Source organism: Pseudopipra pipra, chromosome W (genome assembly GCF_036250125.1).
Source record: "Pseudopipra pipra isolate bDixPip1 chromosome W, bDixPip1.hap1, whole genome shotgun sequence".
Classification (NCBI taxonomy): Eukaryota; Metazoa; Chordata; class Aves; order Passeriformes; family Pipridae; genus Pseudopipra; species Pseudopipra pipra.
In genome coordinates, this window is record NC_087580.1 from 12,883,937 (window position 1) to 12,910,071 (window position 26,135).

The 26,135-nt window shown below is 53.8% G+C and overlaps 3 protein-coding genes across 3 annotated transcripts in view; 2 read left to right on the forward strand and 1 right to left on the reverse strand.

The window, feature by feature from the left end:
- Nucleotides 1–26,135, forward strand: part of LOC135404848 (kelch-like protein 10) — a 130,431-nt gene that overhangs the window by 50,868 nt on the left and 53,428 nt on the right.
- The window catches only part of LOC135406301 (hydrocephalus-inducing protein-like), a 116,401-nt gene that overhangs the window by 47,919 nt on the left and 42,347 nt on the right, over nt 1–26,135 (reverse strand). The gene's annotated exons all lie outside the window — the stretch shown is intronic.
- LOC135406302 (hydrocephalus-inducing protein homolog) lies at nt 1,282–5,196 on the forward strand. Its single transcript, XM_064640719.1, has 4 exons — nt 1,282–1,410; nt 1,935–2,149; nt 3,422–3,546; nt 5,081–5,196. The coding sequence occupies exons 1-4, from the start codon at nt 1,300–1,302 to the stop codon at nt 5,194–5,196; spliced, it is 567 nt and encodes a 188-aa protein (XP_064496789.1). The 5' UTR covers nt 1,282–1,299.

Here is a 26,135-nt window from a genome sequence, read left to right on the forward strand (position 1 = left end):
GGTGGGAATTTTCCCGTGCTGAGGATTCTCCCCTGATTTTGGCCGTGCCTTGGTGGTATCTGACATCCAGAGCAATGGGCTCTTGAGGGTTTCCACCTTCACTTGAACCAAGTGTGATTGTTTTGCAATTGCCCACGAAAGCTGAGAAGGAAGAAGTTGAAAAATGTCAGCAATTGTGTTGCCCTGTAAAGAGGAAAACTGAGACCTTTTGAATTTCAGTCAAGGAAACAGTTTCTCAAATGACTCTTGTGCCAAGAGCAAGCTGGTGGGAATAGACAGCAGGGAGTCCAAATCACCTGGTTTAGAGGTTGTGAGATGGGATTTGGTGCTCAGGGGTTGATAGCCTTGTGCTAGCAAATGCCTGTTTGCTGTCCCTGTGCCTGTGTTCCCCTGAGGGCAGAAACTGGCAGCAGGGTGGCTGCAGGAATGCCCAGCAGTCTGGCTTGCCTGCACTGGCAGCTGCCTGGCCACAGTCACCAGGCAGCAAGAGCCCCTGGAGAGCTGAGACTGGCTTTTAATAATGAAACCACACTGTCAGTCGGTGCTGCTCATGTTTCTCCAGGCAGAAAATAACCTTTCAAGCCCAGAGTTGACAGGCCCAGCCTGCAGGGCCGTCTGGCTTTCCCTCACTCTGGCAAGCTGACTGCTCCCATCTTCTGCACCAGCCTTTCCTGGCAGTGTCTTGTGCTTCTCCCTTGCTTCTTTACAGCCCATTTCAATTCTCTTTGCCATCTCATTGTGTCAGGGCTTGTCTCTTTGTCTTGCTGTGTTCCTCCTTTTCTCTTCAGTTTCCCAGGAAGGGCAAGGGTCTGGTCTCCTCTGCTGGTGTGCCCATAGGACTGTCTCCCCACAGCTGGACTTCCCCACTCCACCTCAGTCTGTTAGAAGGGAATTTCTTCCTTCCCCCAGGACAATGTGCTGGTTTGCCATCAGGTAGCACATTCTCCCTCTGGAACAGGGCTGCGTGGCTGTGTGCAGGCAGAAGCAGGCAGATTCTCTGGGCTTGTTGAAATGAGGATGACTTGGTTCAGGTGTTCTATCTCCATACTGCTGGTGCCTGACCTTCCTTCCCAGCAGGCACTGCCCTACTGCCTCTGGCCGAGCCGCTTTGCCCAGGCAGAGGGATCCAAGTTCACCCTTGTGTAGCCTGTGCTTGTACCTCCAGAGCTAAAAGTCTTTTGGGAAAATGGTCAAGGAAGGCTGTCACCAGGGCACACCAGGGTCTCCTCCTGTTTCCACAAGTGGCAAAATCACCATTTTGTGTCTTTCCTGCAGGTTACTCAGCTGGTGAAGGTCACCATGGACAGCTCACCTTATTTCAAGTTGGTTGACCCCAATGGTGTGTGCCATCAGATCCCACCGGGCTCATTTTGCACTATAAACATCCTTTTCACCCCTGAGGGGAGCAAGGTGAGTTTGGAGGAACGTTCTCTCTAAAGCCAGGGCGTTTGTTGCACACTGGTTATAGCCCAGCCCGTGCTGTGAGGTCGGCTCTGGGCTGGGGGCAGGCAGCCTGGAGCTGGTCACACCTTGGCACGGCGTGGTGCTGCCAGGCCCTGCAGCTGGGCCTAGAGGGCTGTGCTTTCCCTCCATGCCTGTTCTTGAACGTTCACGGGGGAAGAGGCAGATGGAACAGCAGGGAAGTGACAGGGAGGGGTGTTGATGTTTAACCATCTCTAGGTTCAGTGGAAGAGATTTAAATATGGAAAATACCAGAGGAACAAAAAGATGATCCAGAGAGCTTTATTCTTTCCCATTGGAATGGAGCAAAACTGATGCTTTTTCACATGCTCTGTTCTCCAGCCTTTATTAGTATGAATTAGTGGTCGTTTTTGGGGTGGGAGAGGTCAATTCATGCCCACAAAGGGTCATAGAAAACAGCACTTTTTCTTCTGCCATGAGGATGGCACTCAATGCCCTCAATGCTGTGCCAGTTACTTTTCCTGCAGGATCATTTCCACCAGCTTGTCTGCAGCAGTGAAAGGGAAAAGGTCTCTGTGCCAATCCGGGCCATTGGTGCCCGCCCAGTCTTGGACTTCCCTGACCAGCTGGACTTCTCGTCGTGTCCAGTCAACCACAGCACCCAGAAGACTCTGCTGGTTCACAACACCGGGAACCTGGAAGCCTGTTACAGCCTCAGCACTGAGAGGTAAAGCAGCTCATCTGTCTTAGTGCAAAACACCTTTGGGTGATGGCAGAGTTGGGAAAGAGTATCCCAAAGGAACCAGAGCATCCGAGCTGCTGCACTGCAGCCACAGCTGGAAAGGGGCAGGACGTGTGGGGTCTGCTGTTGCTTCTAGTGTTTTAAGCAGGATGCAAGCCCTGAGCTTTGTCTCTCCCAGATTTCCTGGGGACTGCTGGAACACGTTAGTGGTTGGTCTGCACCCTCCTGAGCACCACCACCTTCTGAAATGGCTGCCTCCCACTGTCAGCCAATAAACCCACTGGGCAGAAGCACCTCTCACCTGAGCTATCCTGAAGCACTAAAGCTCTGATTTTTGTGTCTGTCAGGCAAGAGCTGTTTACCTGGTGACAAAGCCAAATTGCTCCTGTTAAATCCAAGCTGCACCAACACATTTGCCTAATGATTTCCCTTGTTTCTCTGGTGGGCCAAGCAAACAGTTACCAGCCTGGATGACACTCCAGAATCCCAGACTGCATTGCTGGGGAATACACAGAAACCTCCTGTTCAGCTCCCTTGATGTGCTGCTCTTAATGGCACTTCATTTAGCTGGGATTGAATCCTTCAGGCTGTAAACAGGACTCTCCTTTTGGGTATTGTGTCCATGTCACTGTATTGCTCCAATTTGCAGTTGCACTCCTTCAGAGTTTTCATTGCTCCTTTTCTTCCAGCAGCTTTCCTTGAAATGTGATAAAAGGTGCCCTTTCTTAGGCTAAACCAGGATGTTTACAAGGGGAAAAACAACCCCAAACAACCACACTGCAAATTAAACTCATTATTCTCTGGTCTTCAAGGAAGACTTTATTCTCCTTCTTGATTCCTAGGCTTTAATCTCACAGGACAGGTGAGATGCCATTTGCATCTCTTGAATGAGGTTTAGAAGGGACTGGAAAAGAGATTCCTGAGGCAGTCAGTGTCAAGTTGTGCATGCAAATAGCTCTTAACCCTCTCTGTGCTCTTCCCAAACCATTCTCTGCTGGGATTGCTGGCAGTCGGACCCTTGAGCCTCCATGCAGAGTATGGGGGAGATGAGTTCATTTCATCCAACAGGATTTTCTGAGGGCTGCATCTCCTCCAAAGAGAGTCAGTAGCTGTTTCTGATGCTGTGTGTTCTGTCTGTCTTCTGCTGACTGTGGTTGCTTTGCTCCTCGCTTGCACAAGTCAGCTGAAGTGAACTAGACTGCAAATATCGTCCCCAAACCTCCCCCAAGAGTCCTGATCTCTCCCTTGGTCTTGCAGCCCTTTCACTGTCAGCCCAGCCACGGGAACCCTCGATGTTGGTGAAGCCCAGCAAGTGACAGTGGAATATCACCCGCTGCAGACCGGGCACCATTCCACATCCCTGGCAGTGCACTGTGACAGAGGTGAGTGCTGGGCACTGCAGGTGCACTCACCCCGCGTCCTTCCGAACAGCAGAGCCCTTTCTAAGCAGAATAACGTTAGACTTGCTCTGCAAACTACTTGTAGAACTGTTCCTTTCAAAGCCTCCGTGTGTTTCAGTGCTCAGAAGTGAGCAGAGAAGGGGCCAAGGCTGAGTCTGCCCCTGTCCTGGATGTGCTGTGTTGCTGTGTGCTGGTCCATCCCTGGGGGGACCCTGGTGCCAGCATGGTGTCCTCCATCCTGCACCCCCACCCCAGTCCTCTACCAGCACTCCCCACTGTCCCAGCCACCTGAATTCCCCTCCAGCAGCACCGCCCCGTCCCAGCTTCACCACAACGAAAAGTGCAAACTAGTTCGTGTTTAGGGGGTTGATAAAGTGGATAAAGCCCTCAAACAGGGACGAGATTTTTGGAATCCTGTTTTGCTGGGAGTTGCTGAGTGGAGGAAGGAGGAACCTTGATTCTCCACTGCAGTGTGGATGTGCAGGGCTGAAGTTGTGTTCCTGGACAGTGCTGTCTGTGACGTGGCAGCTTTCCATCCAACTCTCTCCAATGTCATGTGTCTTTTGCTCGCCTCTGTCCTCTAAGCTGCTTCTCTGTTGTCTTGCCACAGACCCCTTTTCTATGTTGTCCTCTACATATACATGTAATTTCTGTCTAAGAACATTTTCAGGCCCGCGGGTTCCTGTTGGATGACAAACTGTGACAAATTGTCCCTTATTCCCATTTCCCAGGCCATTCATGCTCTCCCAACCTCTCCCATCTGTCTCCCATTTGATTTCTAGGTCGAAGAACCCCATTCAGTCTTCGTGTAAAAGCTGCTCTGTACATTTAGTCTGTCTCTCTGCCCTTCTTTCTTTCATTTCAAATGTTTCAGCTTGGTGTTTGAGATCAGAATGGTATCAAATATTTCTAGACTGATGTGGCCATGGGTTTGGACAGGGAGGGGATGATGGCTTTCATGGTGTTGATTTTCTAGTGCTTTGTCATATTGAATGTTGTAGAGCATTGTGTCTTGTTTCCTCACCTTTGTTCCCTTCTGCCGTGGGCTTCACTTCCCTTGCTCCCCTGGACCTCCCTTTCTTCACACCTGCCCCCAGGAATCTTTGCTTGTCAGCAATAAGGGATTGGGAGAGGCAGGAGCCCCGTGGGGTGCCTTCAGGAGCCCCTGGGCTGTGACTGAGTGGGGCTCCTTAGAGTCACCCGAATGAATTTGATGCAGAATTGCCTGGGATCTGAGTGGGTCACCTGAGCACACCTGACAAATCTCACTGTAAATACTGTCACCTGGGGACAAATCTCTACAAACCCACCCAGAAATAAGGTGCTTAAGGTGGTGTCCAGGACATCCTCACACTGTACCCACGGAGCTGTTGGGATTTGATAAATGTACTGATCCATGGAATTACTTATCCAGCTAAAAGCTGGACATTTTCTTCTGTTACCTGTGGTTTGCTCTGCTCCTTGTAATTCCATCAGCAAGGGAGCTGAGCAAAGACTCCTCTTTGCTTTGTTCCAGGTGAAGATACCCACACCAGACTTCTTGGAAAAGCTAAGGACTTCAACATCGGGCTGGACAAGTACTCTTTGGAACTTGTCAAGCCACAGAACCCCGGCCATCCACAACAGAAGTAACATCACAGCCCGATTCCAGTGGAAGGCTTTTGCTACTGAGGCAGAGGAGTATCCACAGAAGATCAGGTTGGTCTGAAAGATGCAGTGACATGCACTGCCCAAGGGTAAAACTAACCTATGGCCTCAGGGGGTGCTTGTGCTTTTGAGTGCTTTAGGGTGTTAGGAACAAGTAGGTGTTCCTGCAGAGTTTGCAGGGCAGTCACAGCTCGCAGTAAGAAGCGACAAAGTTGTTCAGTTCTCAGCTCCGGAGAGGGGCAGTTTGCCCAGAGACAGGGGGACCAACCAGCAGCACGGGAGGATCATGTGGCCCTGTCCTCCCTTTTGAAGTGCTGTGGCCTCCACCTTGAACAATGTCAGTGACCTCCAGTGTGGCAACGCAGAAATTGTGTGAACAATTTGTATTGCATTTCTGAGATTTTTCTGTGTGTTTTACCTTGGCATGGCTGGGTGCAGATAATAAAAAATGCTGCGCCACTAATATGGCTGCAGGCCTTGTGCCAAGGTGAAGGAGGAGTTCTTTTGGCAAGAAAACAAGTTCTATGGACACCTGCAGTTATCCAATTAGTGTTGTACACCACAGTATGTTTTCCTTATGTAACCAATGTAGTGTGAACAAGAAACTAAGCGTCATGAGCACTATATAATCTGTCTTTCTCCTAATAAACCTGACATTTTGCCTGATCACATTGATCTTGGAGCATTCTGTCCGTTCCCTTCCATCAATACTCCAGAGCCACCGAATCAGCACATAATGGGGGACACACAGTAGGCCTGCTGGGAAGCCTGTAACTCCAGAGTATCCCAGCAAATGGAGAAATGGGGAGGGACCTGTGCTCCGGGCAAAGGAGATAAAAGAAGCTGCAACCTCCACTGAGTTGAGAGACCTCCCTGAGGTCTGTTCAGTGAACTCTCCCTTTTATTAGAGTAAAGGTTTATTTTTTCAGTTAGCTCCTCTGTCTCCTGACCATTTATGTGAGTTACTTCTGTACAGTCTCTCATCAGCATGGGAGGTGAGAGTGGCAGTGGTTTTGCCACTCCATGTGCTCAGGTCTTAGTTCAGTGGTTGTCAGGGGTCCACTCTGGGGCACTCCCCCTGAAATCTTTGGGGGGACCTTTTGTGTCTATTCCTGGTTCCTGATTCCTGCTGGGGACCTGAGGGAGCCTCTGCAATCCCCTCTGTGGGGCACAATCTCCTCTCCAGAGCTTGACTCAGTGCAGGCTTTGCAGGGAAATCTGTGCTGGCAGCTCGAGTATGTCCTGACCCCCCATGCTCCCCCCAGAATATTTGGGACGAGTTCCCCCTTCCCAGGCACGCACAGGATGGGGGGCAGTTGTTTTCCTGCTGTTCCTGTTGCTGCTCAGCCCTGGGTGGCTCCTGGGGGTGGGTGGGAGGTGTTTTCTGAGGGTGCCGGGCTGGGTTGGGGGCAGAGCCCCAGCGGTGGGGGGGGGATGCGGGTCCCCCCCATGGTGGGGGTTGGTGTTGCTGGGTCAGGCCCCGCCGGCTCCATTGTCAGCCCGGTGCCGGCGGGGGGGACACAGCGGGTTTGGGGCCCCTCCAGGAGTGCTGGGGGTGGGTGTGGAGCCCGGGAGCTGCCGAGTGTGGAGGGTGGAGCGGGGCGATGCCGGAGCTGGGGGACACCCGGCATCCTGGAGGGGGGAGCACGGAGAGGGAGGAGCCCCGAGACCCCCGGGAGCCTGAAACGGGGGGCGTGGAGAAGGGGAAGCCTGGACAGTGGGGACCCCTGGGATCCCCGGGACAATGAAGTGGGAAACCTGGAGAGAGGGAATATCCGGGAATGTGGCACCCTGAAGGCGAGAGTCAGAGGAGAAGGGACCCTTGAGACCCAACACTCCCAAGTATCCCTAAGCAGGACCCCAAGCATCCCAGACAGGGGAGACTCTCTGAACCCCAGAGGGGAGAGACCAGAGAGGGGGAATTTCTGGGAGAGATTTTTTGGGCTAATCTTCATATTTTGGAGTATATTTTAGCTGAATCCCAACTTTTTGCAGTTTGTGGGGGCGAGGTTTTTCTTGCTATTTGAGGGGTTTTTTTCCTGAATCACTGTGGTTTGGGTTTTTCTGGGCTGAATCTTGGTGTTTTGGAGGTTTTTATGGTCACGGGATTCCCGATGAGTTCTAGAGATGGACTTGGGCAGGAGGAACCCCCAAACCAACGTGCTCAGCTCTTGTTTCCCCCCCATCAGGATTTGTCCTTCCCAAAGCTTGGGCGGATGGAGGAGAAGGCTGCGAGGAAGAGGAAGATGCCTTGGGCCCCCCAGGCAGGTGAGGAGGAAGTCAGTGGCCCTTTGGGCGGGTGTTGTGCTGGCTCTGTCACCTGAGCATGGCCCCGGCTGCAGGACAACCCCGCTGGCGCCGGCGTCCTGCCGGGGCCGGAGTTGGGGGGATGTCCTTGGCCTTCCCTGTGGGCCGGAGGCAAATCCCCTCCCTGTCCTTGTTGCTTCCTACCCCAGGCCCCGAGCTGAGGACGGAGAGCCCGGAGGACAAATCCCCCCTTGAGAACCTGGTGGGAGAGGCCGTTTTGAAGGGCTTCACGGCACAGGAAGGCAGCGGGGAGGAAAAGGGCCGGAGATCCCCCCGCAGGAGGGGCTCCAAAGCCAGCCCAGGGGGCTGTGAGGAGGAAAGAGCCAGCCTGTGCCGGGAAGGTGGCCAGAGCTTGAGCCAGATCTCGGACCTGGTGGAGCCTGAGCAGCCTCCCAGCAGGGAGAAGCCCGTCCGGCGCTTGGAGTGCGGAAAGAGCTTCAGGAAGAGCACCCACCTGCTCCAACACCAGCACATCCACAGTGGGAAACGGTCCTACCCATGTGGGGAATGTGAAAAGAGCTTCAGGCAGATCTCCAGCCTGATCCGACACCAGCGCATCTACAGTGGGGAACAGCCTTACACGTGTGGGGAATGCAGGAAAAGCTTCAGGCAGAAGTCCCACCTCTGCAGGGACCAGCTCATCCATACCGGGGAACGTCCCTACCAGTGTGGAGAAAGTGGGAAGAGGTTTCAGACCAGCTCAGATCTCCTCCTGCATGAGCGGATTCACAGGGATGAGAGGCCCTTCCACTGCCCCGACTGCGGGAAGGGCTTCCAACAGAACCAGAACTCCCACCTCATCACCCACCGGCGCGTCCACACCGGGGAGAGGCCTTACAAGTGTGGGGAGCTCTGCTGTGTTGAGCTCTATGTACCCGTCAAACCCTTCCATCCCAGCATCCAGTGATGGCTGATCACAACAGTTTTCTAAGGGGGAACTATTTTCATCGGCGCGCTCCGAGTTGCAGTGCTGAATGAGATGTCCATGGAGTTGTTGTGCCGGTAGTAGTGTGGCCTGGCCATGTAGTCCATGACGTTGGAGAGCCCTGGTACCACGCAGCAGCTGACAGCGCTGCGGGTGATGCCCATGCTGTGGCCGTTGTACAGGCTGTCCCTGTGCCTTCCCCTCCTGGGCCCCTGTCCATCCCCACAGGTCCCTGCCCGTGCCCCCCGGGCTGAACTCCCCCCAGAAAGTGCCCTGGAGCTGAAGCTGCTGCCATCCCCCCCCTGCAGCCGCTGCCCCAGGCAAGGGAGCAGCAAAGGCAGGGCCAGGAGCAGAGGCAGCAGCAGGGGAGCCCTGGGGGGGCCGGGAAGCTCTTGTGTGGGGCAGGAAAGAGGCGCTGGGCACGAGGCCGGGGCTGTGCTGAGCAGGCCCAGCCCTCACATCCCCCCAGCCAACGCCGGCTGCCCGGGGGCCGCGGGAGGGACCCCCAGCCCGTGTGCCCCACACTGAGCTGGCAGAGAGAGAGCCAAGGGACAGGGCCACGGGCAGGGCCACGGGTGAGGGACAGGCAGGGCCATTGCAGGGCCACGGTGAGGGCACAGCCTGTGGCAGCAGAGCTGCCCAGAGCCGGGGGCAGCCGGGGCTGTTGGGACCAGCCAGTGCTGGGGCCGAGCAGAGCACGAGGCCTCTTGCAGAGCCCTGGAGCAGCCTCCCACTTGCCAGCCCTGCCCTGGTGGGGTGACACTGTCCCCTCCCTCCAGGACACTCCCCCTGAAATCTTTGGAGGGACCTTTTGTGTCTATTCCTGGTTCCTGATTCCTGCTGGGGACCTGAGGGAGCCTCTGCAATCCCCTCCATGGGGCACAATCTCCTCCCCAGAGCTTGACTCACTGCAGGCTTTGCAGGGAAATCTGTGCTGGCAGCCCGAGTATGTCCTGACCCCCCATGCTCCCCCCAGAATATTTGGGACGAGTTCCCCCTTCCCAGGCACGCACAGGATGGGGGGGCAGTTGTTTTCCTGCTGTTCCTGTTCCTGCTCAGCCCTGGGTGGCTCCTGGGGGTGGGTGGGAGGTGTTTTCTGAGGGTGCTGGGCTGGGTTGGGGGCAGAGCCCCAGCAGTGGGTGGGGGATGCGGGTCCCCCCCATGGTGGGGGTTGGTGTTGCTGGGTCAGGCCCCGCCAGCTCCATTGTCAGCCCGGTGCCGGCGGGGGGGACACAGCGGGTTTGGGGCCCCTCCAGGAGTGCTGGGGGTGGATGTGGAGCCCGGGAGCTGCCGAGTGTGGAGGGTGGAGCACGGTGATACCGGAGCTGGGGGACCCCGGCAGCCTGGAGGGGGGAGCACGGAGAGGGAGGAGCCCTGAGACCCCCGGGAGCCTGAAACGGGGGGCGTGGAGAAGGGGAAGCCTGGACAGTGGGGACCCCTGGGATCCCCCGGACGATGAAGTGGGAAACCTGGAGAGAGGGAATATCCGGGAATGTGGCACCCTGAAGGCGAGAGTCAGAGGAGAAGGGACCCTTGAGACCCAACACTCCCAAGTATCCCTAAGCGGGACTCCAAGCATCCCAGACAGGGGAGACTCTCTGAACCCCAGAGGGGAGAGACCAGAGAGGGGGAATTTCTGGGAGAGATTTTTTGGGCTAATCTTCATATTTTGGAGTATATTTTAGCTGAATCCCAACTTTTTGCAGTTTGTGGGGGCGAGGGTTTTCTTGCTATTTGAGGGGTTTTTTTCCTGAATCACTGTGGTTTGGGTTTTTCTGGGCTGAATCTTGGTGTTTTGAAGGTTTTTATGGTCACGGGATGCCCGATGAGTTCTAGAGATGGACTTGGGCAGGAGGAACCCCCAAACCAACGTGCTCAGCTCTTGCTTCCCCCCCATCAGGATTTGTCCTTCCCAAAGCTTGGGCGGATGGAGGAGGAGGCTGCGAGGAAGAGGAAGATGCCTTGGGCCCCCCAGGCAGGTGAGGAGGCAGTCAGTGTCCCTTTGGGCGGGTGTTGTGCTGGCTCTGTCAGCCCAGCATGGCCCCGGCTGCAGGACAACCCCGCTGGCGCCGCCGTCCTGCCGGGGCCGGAGTTGGGGGGATGTCCTTGGCCTTCCCTGTGGGCCGGAGGCAAATCCCCTGCCTGTCCTTCTTGCTTCCTGCCCCAGGCCTCGAGCTGAGGACGGAGAGCCCGGAGGACAAATCCCCCTGGCAGACCCTGGTGGGAGAGGCCGTTTTGAAGGGCTCCCCGGCGCAGGAAGGCGGCGGGGAGGAAAAGGGCTGGAGATCCCCCCGCAGGAGGGGCTCCAAAGCCATCCCAGGGTGCTCTGAGGAGGAAAGACCCAGCCTGTGCCGGGAAGGTCGGAGCTTGAGGGTGAGTTCTGAGCTGATGGTCCCTGAGCAGCCTCCCAGCAGGGAGAAGCCCTTCAAGTGCTTGGGATGTGAGAAGAGCTTCAAGAAGAGCTCCAGCTTCCTCACCCACCAGCACATCCACTCTGAGGAACGGCCCTACAGGTGTGGGAAGTGTGGGAAGAGCTTTGCCCAGAGTGGACACTTGTCCAAACACCAGCGGACCCACCCGTAAGAGAGCCAGCGAGTGGGTTCAGCGCTGGATGTTTGTAGGCCACACCAGAGTGTTCCACACGCGTCAGTGAGGTCCACTCTGCCTCTGACTGCAACGTGGGGGATAGCTGAGCACCCACCAGACAGTCATCCTCCAACGTGGAGAGGGAGATGAGCAAAAGCAAGTGGAGCATCGCCAACGAGCTCCGGCTTGAAGGGACATTCTGTGATGTGGTTTTAAGAGTTCATGGAGTTGAATTCAAGGCTCACAAGCTCATCCTCTGTTGTTGCAGTACCTACTTCAGGTCCTCCAACATGGAGAGGGAGATGAGCGACACGTCTACAGAAATTCCAAGAGGGCCGGGCTGGGCGGGTGCAGGGGCCGGGACGTTGTCTTTCCTCCTTGCTGCACAAAGCTCCAATGTGCCATATGCAAAATGGTTTGGAAGCAGCAGGAAGCCTGGGAGCTGCTGGCCTCCAGCCCAGCTCTGTGGGTGAGACCTGGGGAGGCAGCTGATGGGTTCTGGAGGTGAAGGGTCAAGCTGGAGCCCTCACCAGTGCTGCAGGGGGCAGCTGCCCCCCAACAGCGCAGGATTGAGCCCATCAGGATGCGTGTTTTTGAGCTGTGGATTCTGCCTGCAGCACAGAGGCTCATGGGCTGTGGTGGGCTACCTGCACCTCGGGGAGGGGGCAGCCCTGTGCCCCCACTCTGCCCCCTCCCAGCAGCTTTGGGAGCTTCATCCTTTTTTGCACCTCTGACGGGCCTGTCCCTTCGCCCCAGCTATGACCGAGGAGCCACAGTGGCCGGCGTGGTGGGCGTGGGGCGGCTGATCACCGGCATGGACGGGGTCTGCAGGGCATGTGCGTGAACGAGCGGCGTCACCTGGGCCCCACCTGGGCTACGGCAGCATCGGCGTGGGTAAGGGGCCACGGCACGGAGGGATGGAGGGGGCAACCCCCCTGGGGCTGCTGTCAGCAGGGACAGGGCTCCAGTGCCCACCTGGCAGCTCCACGGCCAGGGCAAGTGGTGCTGAAGCAGGGCTTCCCTGCAGCTTGGCCACCCCCTGCTCCCGGAGGGTCCGGAGGATCCCCCGCACGTGCTCGGGCTGCCGGATCCGGACCGTGGCTTTCTCCAGCTCGGGCACCTGCGGGCAGAGCAGAGACCCCGCTCGGTGCCGCCCTGGTGGGACCGAGGAGCCTCCAGCGCCCTCCTGGCCGCGCTCCCCCGCCCAGCCCCGGGGCCGCCGCTGCCCCAGCCCGGGCTCCCGGCCCGCGGACCCCGCTCACCATCGCTCCCGCTCCGCTCCCGCCGGGCCGCGCAGCCGCGGGGCGGGGCCGGGGGGGCGGGACCGGAACGCGGCCGCGGGGCCGGGGGGGACTCGGGGCGTGCTCGGGGTAGGGGGTGCGGGGGGACCCCCCGTGCCCCGGCTGCGCCTCCGCCCGGCGCCCGCAGCAGCGCGGGGCGGGACCGGCGGTTTCGTTTCTGCCGCAGCGAGCGGGGAGGGCGAAGCAGAAAGGAAAGATTCCAATAAAGAAGCCGCGAGCAAGGGCGCCCGGCACTGAACCGCCCCGCAGCGCCGGGGACGCGGAGTCGCGGAACCCTGTGCGGGAAATGCCCGCAGAGAACCGTCCCCCAGCACTGCCAAGGCCACCACTAACCCATGTCCCCAAGAGCCACACGGCTTTTAAACCTGGACAGGGATGAGGACGCCACCGCTGCTGCCCTGGGCAGCTGTGCCAGGGCTGGACAGCCCTTTTGGGGAAAAATTTTCCCAAGAGCCAACCTAAACCTCCCCTGGCACACCTCGAGTGACAAATCAGGGGCAGTGTGTGCGACTTCAGCACTGACAGGAGCTGTGAGCACCCACCAGTCATCCTCCAACATGGAGAGGGAGATGAGCAAAAGCAAGTGGAGCATCGCCAACGAGCTCCGGCTTGAAGGGACATTCTGTGATGTGGTTTTAAGAGTTCATGGAGTTGAATTCAAGGCTCACAAGCTCATCCTCTGTTGTTGCAGTACCTACTTCAGGTCCTCCAACATGGAGAGGGAGATGAGCGACACGTCTACAGAAATTCCATGAGGGCCGGGCTGGGCGGGTGCAGGGGCCGGGACGTTGTCTTTCCTCCTTGCTGCACAAAGCTCCAATGTGCCATATGCAAAATGGTTTGGAAGCAGCAGGAAGCCTGGGAGCTGCTGGCCTCCAGCCCAGCTCTGTGGGTGAGACCTGGGGAGGCAGCTGATGGGTTCTGGAGGTGAAGGGTCAAGCTGGAGCCCTGAGCAGTGCTGCAGGGGGCAGCTGCCCCCCAACAGCGCAGGATTGAGCCCATCAGGATGCGTGTTTTTGAGCTGTGGATTCTGCCTGCAGCACAGAGGCTCATGGGCTGTGGTGGGCTACCTGCACCTCGGGGAGGGGGCAGCCCTGTGCCCCCACTCTGCCCCCTCCCAGCAGCTTTGGGAGCTTCATCCTTTTTTGCACCTCTGACGGGCCTGTCCCTTCGCCCCAGCTATGACCGAGGAGCCACAGTGGCCGGCGTGGTGGGCGTGGGGCGGCTGATCACCGGCATGGACGGGGTCTGCAGGGCATGTGCGTGAACGAGCGGCGTCACCTGGGCCCCACCTGGGCTACGGCAGCATCGGCGTGGGTAAGGGGCCACGGCACGGAGGGATGGAGGGGGCAACCCCCCTGGGGCTGCTGTCAGCAGGGACAGGGCTCCAGTGCCCACCTGGCAGCTCCACGGCCAGGGCAAGTGGTGCTGAAGCAGGGCTTCCCTGCAGCTTGGCCACCCCCTGCTCCCGGAGGGTCCGGAGGATCCCCCGCACGCGCTCGGGCTGCCGGATCCGGACCGTGGCTTTCTCCAGCTCGGGCACCTGCGGGCAGAGCAGAGACCCCGCTCGGTGCCGCCCTGGTGGGACCGAGGAGCCTCCAGCGCCCTCCTGGCCGCGCTCCCCCGCCCAGCCCCGGGGCCGCCGCTGCCCCAGCCCGGGCTCCCGGCCCGCGGACCCCGCTCACCATCGCTCCCGCTCCGCTCCCGCCGGGCCGCGCAGCCGCGGGGGCGGGGCCGGGGGGGCGGGACCGGAACGCGGCCGCGGGGCCGGGGGGGACTCGGGGCGTGCTCGGGGTAGGGGGTGCGGGGGGACCCCCCCGTGCCCCGGCTGCGCCTCCGCCCGGCGCCCGCAGCAGCGCGGGGCGGGACCGGCGGTTTCGTTTCTGCCGCAGCGAGCGGGGAGGGCGAAGCAGAAAGGAAAGATTCCAATAAAGAAGCCGCGGGCAAGGGCGCCCGGCACTGAACCGCCCCGCAGCGCCGGGGACGCGGAGTCGCGGAACCCTGTGCGGGAAATGCCCGCAGAGAACCGTCCCCCAGCACTGCCAAGGCCACCACTAACCCATGTCCCCAAGAGCCACACGGCTTTTAAACCTGGACAGGGATGAGGACGCCACCGCTGCTGCCCTGGGCAGCTGTGCCAGGGCTGGACAGCCCTTTTGGGGAAAAAACTTTCCCAAGAGCCAAACTAAATCTCCCCTGGCACACCTCAAATGACAAATCAGGGGCAGTGGGTGCGACTTCAGCACTGACAGGAGCTGGGCTGTGCCTCAGCTTCCTCCTGGGTGAGGTGGCACAAGGCACTTCAGCAGCAGTCAGTGCCCACCTTTCGGGACTTTTACACTCTGGCAAAATAATACTGAGGATTATTTATTATTATTCATTATTCTTATGCTGGGGGATCACACAGATGATTTTGCTCCCAGCAACCATTAACATTGTGCAGGCCCGGGGTTCAGCAGAACCTGGGCCGAGGGGAAGTGAAGGCGCCGGGCAACCAGGGAATGTTGGGCCTGGGTCACCCCTGTGGTTGTGATGTCATCACGGGTCACAATCCAGAGCCAGCGAGTGGGTTCAGCACTGGATGTTTCCAGGCAACACCAGTGTTCACACACGTCAGTGAGGTCCACTGCCTCTGACTGCAGCGTGGGAGATAGCACCAGAAAGAAGTCATCCTCCAACGTAGAGAGGGAGATGAGCGGAAGGAATTGGAGCATTGCCAACGAGCTCCGCCTTGAAGGCACATTCTGTGATGTCATCATAAGAGTTAACGGAGTGGAATTCAAGGCTCACAAGCTCATCCTCTCTTGTCAAAGTACCTACTTCAGGTCAGTATTGGAAACACAAGGATTTATTTACAAGGGCCTGGAGTGACAGGACAAGGGGTAATGGCGTCACACTGACAGAGGTTTATATTAGATAGTTGGAAAAAATTCCTCCCTGTGAGGGTGGTGAGGTCCTGGCACAGGTTGCCCAGAGAAGCTGTGACTGCCCCATCTCTGGAAGTGTCCAAGACCAGGTTGGATGGGGCTTGGAGCAACCTGGTCTAGTGGAAGGAGTTCCTACCCATGGCAGGGGTTGGAATGGGATAATCCTTAAGGTCCCCTCCAACCCAGGCCATTTTGTGATTTTGTGATTCCTGTGGAAACATGGGGGTCGTTCACCCTGGTGCTCCCTGTCCCCAGCCAGAGGCTTTCTCTCCTTTTTCAAACAACCAGCAAGTAAAACATTAATTAATAAACTATGGGGCCTCCCAGCAGGGCTCCTGTCAGTGCCTAAACTGTTGCCCTGGGAGTTCGGGAAACACAGGGGACCCAAGGACAGGATTTAATGCAGCAGTGCTGTGTTTTCAGGACTCTGTTTACCAGCACAGACAAGATGGTCTATGAAATCCCCGGTGTTTCAGCTGAAATGATGGGTCTCATCATCGATTACGCCTACACTGAGACAGTACCGATCACGGAGGACAACGTTGAGAGTTTGCTGGCTGCAGCAGACCAGTTCAATGTCATGGGCATCGTCAACCTGTGCTCCGAGTTCCTCATTTCCCGGCTGTGATTTGAGAACTGTAGCAGACGCAGTCCTTGTATAACAAGGAAATAAATGCTCCTCGTGTGATGGTGAACAAAGAGGCTTTATTTCAAACTCGGCGCGGTTTTATTCCTTAACACCACGTGCCTTCTTTAACCAACTAGGTTTCCTATCTCGGGGCATGCTCTCTTGGCTTCTCTGCCTCGGCACATCCCTTGTTCCTTAGACACGCCTTCCCACACCACCCCTCTCCTAATTATCTAAAAGAAGTCACAAAAACAGTGTAAACAACAGTGCAAACAACAATTCAAACAATCAGAACATTATAAACTGCCGAAGCTCGCAATGACCCAGCACATCGCTTGCTCGGCTTCTTATACTTCTATTGTAAACCTTTTTAAAACCTTCTTATATTCCTATAGGGTAGTGCAACTTGGAGAAATAACTTTATTAACCTAGGGCCTTAACCTAACCGTGTATGAACTTATAACTTTTATTAATCTGAGGGTTTTATAACTAGGGAATTAAACTTTATTTAAAAAACAGGATAATCTTAGCAAAACTAAATTTTCTTAAAAGTGACCTTGTGGCTGAGGTAATGTTATTTTGTGAGGTGTTTTGTGTTTTAATATTTGACTAGTCAAACAACTCTTTTCATTCATTCACTCCTCTCATTCATTTTCAGTCATCGGTGGCCACCTTCACTCACACATAAACATACACGCACATTTTACAGGCTGCTTCTTACCACATTGGTCATTTCCTAATGTAAACCTGGAACATAAACATAACTCTTTTCAAACTTCTGCGTTACTCTGGTTCCTGCTGCTGTGGGCATGTACTCGAATTTGGTTTTATACACTTGGAAGAATTCTGCTTAAGTTCTTTTCTTATAACTACACAGGCATAGCTCCCTCCCTATGTCACAAAATCTAGGGATCTCGTCCACTGTCCTGAAATCAAATCCTTTACCATGACAGGTGGCTTGGGAGAGACAAACGCCTGAGGTTTGTGCTGCTTTTCAGACCTGCTTCTTTCAGCACTGTCATAATTCAAAAATTGATAACATACATAGCTTTTTACAGATGTTCTTGCTGGCTACACAGATTCTCCCCCCTTTTGTTTTAATCTAGTATGTGTTTCAATGTGTGATGTGCCTTTTTAATAATTGTTTGTCTTATGGGTTAGTGTGGAATGCTTGTGACGTGAGAATTTTCCTATTTGATAGGAAGTAAAGCTGTATTATTATTATTGTTAATCCATTTTAGAGTACCAAGGTTGCTAAGCAACTAAATCATTGTGTTTTACACTCTCGTGTTTTGTCCAGTGGATGCTGTGGCAGTTATGTTTTGTGGATGTGTATCTATGTGCATGTACATATTTCAATATGTCCAATTCAGAGATGTATATATTTGTTTGCTAGAATTCATTTGCCATTAACTCTCTAGGGTTAATGCTTTCCTGAGATGGCACGGGTGTGATTTCTTGACAGTGTGGGCATGCCCTGATAATGTCTGAGCTTTATTAATCGTTGTTTTGAATTGTCTCTTTAGAGAACGTGCATTCTGATGGAAAAACGAATGAGACAATTTTGTTTGCTCTAGAACTCTGGGTATGGTGTTAAACATTGCTGCTTTAGCAGCTTCTCAGTTTCTGTCAGTTATTGGCTCTGACCTGTCAGCATGTGATTTGTGTGTATTGTTTAGAAATCATACCTTCTGTGAATCACAGGAACCAAACAGAACGCATTTCAAACAACAGGTGAGGGTTAACAATATCTCAAAGAAACTAGGTTTCAAGACGGGGTATGAACCTTATAGTATAATAAACATAGTTACAACATTAAGGGTTGTTCAGAAATTTTTCCCAAGGCAACATGAATGGCAGTCAGTTCCAGAACCTGCACAGAGCCTTGGTTCACGGTCTGTAGTTCTCGTTCCCACTGTTCTGTGGCAGGATTTATTCAAGACATTGCAGTATTTTGTGTTTTTCCTGGATGCATCTGTGAAGGCTCTGAGACCTTTTACTGTTTCAGGTTTGCATCTGGTGTGGCTTTTAAAGGTAAATTACCATTTTCTGCCCACAATCTGTGCTTAAGGAGATGGATTGAAATATTACCACCCAAACTTGCCAAGGCAGTTTGGGATCCTGCGTCCTCAGCTGTCATCCTATCCAAATTGTCCTTTGAAGCTGGACTGTTGACAAAAGGCAGGATCTCTTCCGTCCAATTCCCGCAGTCGTGCTCTGCCTTTAATGACAAGCTTTGCAAACATCTCATTAACAGTTTACACATTTTTTAGGTGGTGTGTGTGTGGCAGGAAGAGCCATTCTAGAACTAACAGTGGGCTTCTCTCAGTTTGATCCCACTGAACAATACTGCAAAGTCGGTACCTGCTGGGAATTAGGACTAGGCAGATTTGCCTTTCAGGATTTCTCCTGTTTTGTCTGCTTGTATCACCTTGGTACAATTTTCTAGCACTTGGTTTGCCTCTGCAGCCAGAGATTTGTCAGACTTTAGGTTGGAGTTCCCCTTTAGCAATACAAAGAGAGGGTGTAGGCCCCTTGTGGTTATGGTTAAAACAGGTTTTAAGCAATTGACAGCTCCCTGAGGCTTCTGCAACTCGTGTAAATATAAAGTGGTTTTTACCTCGAGCTGTAGCAGCTGTGGAGAACTTTTTTGCTGCGTGGATTCCTGTCCAGGGCAAGCCCAGAGTTGTGGTTGCTGGATCCTTCCTGAAACAATCTGAAGATCTGCATCTTGGACAATTTTGGTTAGAGCAGTAACAATGAATGGCAGTTCATTTCTTGTGGCCGTGGTTATCAATGTGTCCTCTGCATAATGATGTATCATGGCTGTTTGATACCTTGTCAGGTTACTTTGCATCTCCTGTGGAGGGACAGCCCAGCAGTGATTTTGCATAGGCTGTGCATTGTTCGTGGCCATGACGAGAGAGAAAAGTCTCTGGGCATCCCCATGGTGTATAAGGGTGGTAAAGGAATAGTTCTTTGAACCAGTTACCACTAGTGGCCAATTTGCTGGAAGCTTTATAGGTAGGGGCAGTCCAAGCTGCAAGGCTTCCGCATGTTTTTTGACTGCGTGTTCTGCTCTTAACATTTGCAGTGTTTTCCACCTGTCCCCTTTCTTGGGGGTGCAGAGTACATGGGTATTTTGGGGGCTGGTTATTGGCATATTGTGGCTTGCCTTAAGTTGTTTCCTCTCTTGCACATGAAAAGTGGTGCTACAAAGGAGTACAGCAAGCAGTACCCCCACAAGCAGTGCAATGCTTGCGACCTATCTCTCGCCTTGCTTATGGCACCCTTGGTACAACTCAGTCCATTCCCTGCTGTTAGGGTGCTTATGAAATGTTGCTATTAGAGGTCTCCAGGGGCAATCTTTCTGAGAGTGATCAGTGTCTCCACATCTAACACAACTACCTGTGTGTCTGACTTCTTTTTGTACTCTTAGCTGGGCATCTAAGGCTGCAGCTAAAAAGGCAGGTTGGTGCTTCTCAGAGCTAACTCTTTGGTAGGGTTGAACCAGTTCAGGAATGTTGCAATTTTCCCCTGCAGGAGGGGTCTGCAAGGCTCTTTCACAGCTTGTATTCCCCTCTTCAAGAGCCAATTGCTTATACAGCATCTCTCTGGCTTCATTGTATTCAACTTGCTTGTTTAAAGCAGACTGCAGCTGGTCTAAACATCTCAAATTTGGCTCAGTACAACCTTGTAACACTTTAATGGGGAACAGGTAATTAATTATCTTGGTTTGTAGTGAGAGTGTTTTTCATAGCTTTTAGGGCTTGCCTGGCTACTACGTCGCATATTTCTCTATGGTATTTAGATTGTGTATCTAATGAATTATAATTTGCATCCCCACTTAACTGGTGTGCTGTGACGCCTGTCTGTGGGTATTTAATATAAGCAGAGCAATTTTTCTGAAAGTCAGCTAACCAGACTGTATATTGGGTGTCACTAAGAACTATTTTCATTAGTTCTTTCCAGTCATATGTGGTGAAAAAATAGATGGAACTCAATGCCTCCAAATACTTGAGAGTATTGGTTAAGGACATACCAGATTCTCTTACCAAAGGCCTCAGTTTCTCTGTAGCCCCATACAGGGGTTGACGCTGAGGGGACTGGCTTTGGCTAATATCGTTTGGGCACGCCTGAATATTATTCAAGCTTCCCACAGGAAGTGCCTCGTCTAGACATTGTTCCCACATGTTAGCTGACCTCCCCCCATTTGCCTTTTTGTTCCCTCCCGGTGGAACCATCCCCGGTGGAACTATCTGGGTTCCCTCTTCCCCATCCCCCCACTCCTCCCCCCCTCCTTATTTCAACCCGGGTCTCCGTGGGGGCGTGGTGGTGGGCGGTGGGTTGGGGGCGGGGTTGCCTTCCCCTTTGTGTCTGTGGGTGGGGCGGGGCTGCGCTGGGGCCAGAAAAGACGGATCAGTGTCCGGTCCGTGCGGCAGGGAATATGGCTGCTGCCACGCTGAGACACAGGGTCGCTGTTCATTTGCAGCTTGGGGTAGTGAATATAGCGAGTCACGTCCCCCATGGCTGTGACAGAGCTCCCTGCATTGATCCCATGGGCGGGGATCTTGCATTTCGGCTTTGTTCTTTCCCAGCGACTCGGGGTCTCCCGGCTCCCGTCTCCCTGTATGTTCTGTGAGTTTCTATTACAATGTTGGTGGGTTACGCTGCTATCTGCAGTGTGGGCGGGGAGGGGGGGGTGGGCGATACTGTTACAAGTTTGGTAATAGTTTGTACGTGTGTTTGGGTTCAGAATATGGTAAGATTTTAGCAATAAAGTTATTGTTTCAATGTCTCTGTGAGGTTTCTACGGAAACAGAGTGTTTTGTGTTACCCCAGGGAAAACAAAAGAGGGGACATAAAACAACCCCTCCCGCCGTGGATCGTTCTCTCCCGCGGTGTCTGTTCCTGGCACTGAGGGGGAGCGCGGGGGGAGCGCGATGGGGCCCGGACACGTCTACAGAAATTCCAAGAGGGCCGGGCTGGGCTGGCCCAGGGGAAGGGAAGGAAGGGAAAGCGAAGGGAAGGGGCGTCCCAGGCAGGGAAGGGGCGTCCCAGACCCCCCTTCTCCGCCTTCCCCCCACCGGGCCCTTCTGCCGCCGCAGCCCCAGCGCCATGGCCATGGCCCCGGGCAGCCACTGCCTCGTCCTCCTCCTCCTCCTGGGCATCCTGGGGGCCCCGGCGCTGGGAAGACGTGGTGATAGACAGATACTATATCCCCAAAATCTGCCTGCGGGAGGCACAGATGGGGGATTTCATTCGCTAGCACTACAATGGGACCTTTAAAGATGGCAAAGAGTTTGACTCCAGGTATCGCCCGCGGCTCTGTGCCGGCTGCATGCGGGGGGCAGCTGCGGCGGGACCCTGCATGTCTCCTCCAGCCCCCACCCGCATCCCGGGGCGGGCGGGCAGCTGCGGGGACCCCGCATGCATCCCCCAGCCCCGGGACAGGGGCAGCCAGGCCAGGGCAGGCAGCTGCCCGCTCCAGACAGTGCCCAGATCCCCCCCAAGAAAGGCTTTTGATGGATGCTGGGGTGAGCACATGGACCCGGGGAGCCCTGTACACGTGTCAGCCTGGGGGGGCCTCAAGCAAAGCCTCAACCCAGGCTGCAGCCCCTTCCCCCAGCCCCTGCCCGGCTGCCCTGTGTGATGGTTTCAGTCTAGGCCTTCCTGGAAACCAGCTTGTAACCAGGAAGGAACTAGGAGGGTGACCAAGGAAGTATTCCATGCTATTCCTTTACGTAACCCAGGGTATAAATAAGGCATTGATAAGAGTGTTCGCTCTCTTTCCTCTCCGGCGAGGTTCGAGAACGGTGGGTCCCTGTTTCGGTTGGGCTTATCTGGAGCCGAGGCCTACAGTGACTGCCGTTATCTGCCACGCGTGAGGGGAGAGCCAAGGACCGTGTCTGGCCATCCTGCCTGTTCGAAGGGAAGTGGTGAGACTTTTGCTAGTTTGCCTTCGACTGGCTGTTTGACTTGTTCGGTCCTTGCCCCTTTTTGTCCTTCTCCTTTTTTTTTCCCCTCCCCCCCCCTTCCCCCCCCGGTGTGTGGTATTCCCCTTTCGTGTATCTGTCTTATATATAAATATACATATATATATATACATATTTTTTGCTATAGCTTTGGCTGCTTGATTTTTCTTCTTTTCCCTCTCTGGGAGGCGGGTCCTTGTTGTCGAGTTTCGGGGGACTTGGCAGGAAGCCAACTCGAAACTTGTACAACATTTTTTGGTGTCAGAAGTGGGATATTTTGGTTAAGTTTGGCTTGTTTTGATAAACATTTTCCAGGAAGACAGCTAAGCTCGGTGTTGTTTTGCAAGCCAATCTATTGTTTTGGGAACAGGTCTGGGAACACTGCCAGAGTCTGGGAAAACAGCCAAGGAAACTTTGTTTATATAAAACAAAAGTTTGTTTTGGGATCAAGAAGAAATAATAACAAAAAGCAATGGCTATTTCATTAATTTGTCTTATAATTCTAGCCGTCTTTACACCTGTGTTAGGCTACTCTATAGGGAGACGTCCAGACCTTGAGGATGGATGGAACGAATTGCTTCCATCCTTTAATTTTGACATCGAAGGTTTGGTAAAGGAGATCCCCATGGTTAAAATCGGCTCTAATTACTATATAAATCTTATTGCAACAGTACTGTCATTGATAAAGGTACTGGAAGTGCTCCTTAAACTTGGAAGAATGGGGTTCCGTTGCTCTCCCTCTTGTAGGAAAGATCACACCTCAAAGGGATTCGCTGGAACTTTGGAAAGGGCTGCAGACAGGCCAGTCCCCGGGTGGCATGGAGCTTGGGGAGATTTCGGTAGATTAGTAGGACGTGTGTCACCCCCCATTAATTGGGAGTTCACACCAGAACAAATGTTTGATTCTGGTGAGATGGCCCACTGTTTGGCAGAAGGGTGTTTTTCCTACAAAGATCCGAATATGCAATTCTCCGCTTTGTGCTGGGGCCTGGCTAATGCTTATCGAGCTGCCATAGACCACCTTCAGAGGGCTAAGGTCGACACAGAGACCCAAACCACGCCACTTGAAACCAGTGATGTCCCTATTAGGTCCACAGAAGTTGGGGTCCAAACACAACTTGAAGTCAATGACATTTCTACTAAGTCCACTAGAACCGGGACTCAAGCTAAGAACCGGAAGATCATCATTGCCCCTATAAAGAAGAAGAAGACGTGGGTAAGGGAGATCGAGGAACTTACGGACCCATCTCCGCAACCAGAACGCACAGAAGAAAGAGAAGAAGAAGAAGAAGGAACAGAGGATGTAGTGAACGAAGGAGCGGCAGCAATGGGAGAAGGAGCAACAGCAAGTGATGAAGGCGCGACTGCGAGAGAGGAAGAAGTGGTTGTGACTGAGGAAGGAGCGATTGGAAGAGAAGAAGCAGCTACCAGAGAGGAAGAAACGGCTACACGGGAAGGAGCACGTCCAAAAGAACTAGGGGCACGCCCAAAGGAATACAGAACAGCACCAAGAGAAAAGAAAGCAACAGCACAAATGGCCGGTGGTATATTGTCGCTTGATGATTTATATCCCGACTACAAATTCAGTGTTACAAAGGACGCAAAGAAGGAGCCAAAGCATCCCCCTCAATTGGAGGGGGAATTATCTCTACCCCTCCAGACCCAACCTTCTCTTGGAGGTGTGGATGATTGGAAGAAGCCCTTATCTTGGCACCCGAGAGACTACTCGCTACCTCCACCGGCTGGGTATCGTGAACGACGTAGAAGTCCATCTCCACGGCGTGAACGACGTAGAAGTCCATCTCCACGGCGTGAACGACGTAGAAGTCCATCTCCACGGCGTGAACGACGTAGAAGTTCATCTCCGCGGCGTGAACGACGTAGGAGTCCGTCCCCACGGTATGAACGGCGTAGAAGTCCATCTCCACGCCATGAACAACATAGAAGCTTATCCCCATGGCATGCCCAGTCTCCATCTCCACGTGAGAGATACAGGGAGGAGGCAGGAGCGGTTCCACGTAAGAGCGGAAGAGTAAAGAGGGAGGTAGAAAAGATTCTACGTGGGAGAGATGGACAAGAAATAATGCGAGAAAGCGAAATTATACAATCACTGACCACAAGAGAGCTTAGAGATTTACGGAGAGATTATATGCGCTTGCCTGGTGAACAAATCCTCGCCTGGCTGGTGCGATGCTGGGACAAGGGAGCTGATAGTCACATAATTGAAGGTGACGAAGCACGACAACTGGGATCCATTGCCCGAGACCCTAAGATAGAACAAGAAATGGGAAGGGAGAAAACGGCATCCAGTCTTTGGCTCCGAATTCTTCATGCTGTGAGGGCGAAATACCCGTTTAAGGAGTCCCTGAAGAGTTCTTCGAGAAGGTGGAGGACTGCGGAAGAAGGCATCCAATACCTGCGGGAATTGGCCATGCAGGAAATTGTCTACTCTGATCCAGAATATTATGACATCCAAGTTCCCGAGAATGTTCCTTGCACACAACCAATGTGGAAGAAGGTAATTCAAGGTGCCCCTAAACCATATAGGTATTGCTTGATAACCGCATATCATCCAAAGATGGATGAACCAAGTGTGGACACCATGTGTGCTTGGATGAGGAGCATAGAGGAAAATCTGGAAGACCCCTTCGACCCTCTATACCGACACCCCTATGATAGGGAAAGAATGGAGAGAGATTATGAATATTCCAGATATGAGGACGACCTTAGAGACAGAGAGGACAGAAGGTATAGAGATTACCAGGAAAGGCCAATGGGAAGATCATGGCGGGACCGACAAAGACGACCTCGGCCTAGACCTCGATCCTGGTCTCGATCTCGCTCACGGTCCCTGTCATTCACAAGTCAAAGGAAAGAGAACTCTAAGCGTTGGCCACGTAACCAACTATGGGCATACCTTCGTAGTAAAGGAGAAAACATGAAGAAGTGGGATGGTGAACCCACTTTTAAGCTTGAAGCTAGAGTGAGGGAGCTGAAGCGAAAGAAGACTGACAAGAAAGTTGTCTATGTAGTAGACGGAGATTTCTTAGAAAAGAAACTGCGATCGCCGAAACACGAGAAGATGGAGGTCCACTTCGACAACGGTAAAAAGTCTAAGAAGTCAAAGTCAAACTCTGACGACGAATGCTCTGATCAAGACCAGTAGAGGGGCCCTGCCTTCTGCCAGGAGAAGGAGAGGGACCAAGAAGATAACCGAGTTTACTGGGCTGTGTGGGTTCGATGGCCTGGCACATCGGATCCTCAGAGATACCAGGCCTTGATAGATACTGGAGCCCAGTGTACTGTAATGCCTTCAGAGTATAAGAGTACCGAGACTGTTACTATTTCTGGAGTGACTGGAGGGTCTCAAGAATTGTCAGTAGTAGAGGCAGACATGAGCTTGACGGGAGACCAATGGGAAAAGTGTCCCATTGTGACGGGGCCAGAAGCCCCTTGCATCCTTGGTATGGACTACTTAAGGAGAGGATACTTCAAGGACCCGAAAGGGTACCGGTGGGCTTTTGGTATAGCCTCGGTGATTGAAGAGGAGTCCAAGCAATTGTCTGCCCTTCCTGGCCTCTCAGAAGACCCTTCCATTGTAGGATTACTGCGAGTTAAAGATCAAGAAGTGCCAATAGCCACAACAACTGTGCACAGACGACAGTATCGGACAAACCGAGATGCTGTGATCCCTATCCACAAAATGATCCGGAAGTTGGAGAGCCAAGGGGTGGTCAGCAGAACCCATTCACCCTTCAACAGCCCCATCTGGCCTGTGCGTAAATCCGATGGAGAGTGGAGACTGACTGTGGACTATCGTGGCTTAAATGAAGTTACGCCACCGTTGAGTGCTGCAGTGCCAGATATGTTGGAGCTCCAATACGAGTTGGAGTCCAAGACAGCAAAGTGGTACGCCACCATCGACATAGCCAACGCGTTTTTCTCCATTCCTTTAGCGGCAGAGTGCAGGCCACAGTTTGCTTTCACCTGGAGGGGCATTCAATACACCTGGAATCGACTGCCCCAGGGGTGGAAACACAGTCCAACCATCTGCCATGGACTGATCCAGGCCACACTAGAGAAGGGTAAGGCTCCCGAACACATCCAGTACATCGATGACATCATTGTATGGGGGGATACAGCAGAAGAGGTTTTCAAAAAAGGACAGACGATCATCCAGATTCTCCTCGAGGCCGGTTTCGCTATCAAGAAGAGCAAAGTCAAGGGACCTGCCCGAGAGATCCAATTCCTAGGGGTGAAATGGCAAGATGGACG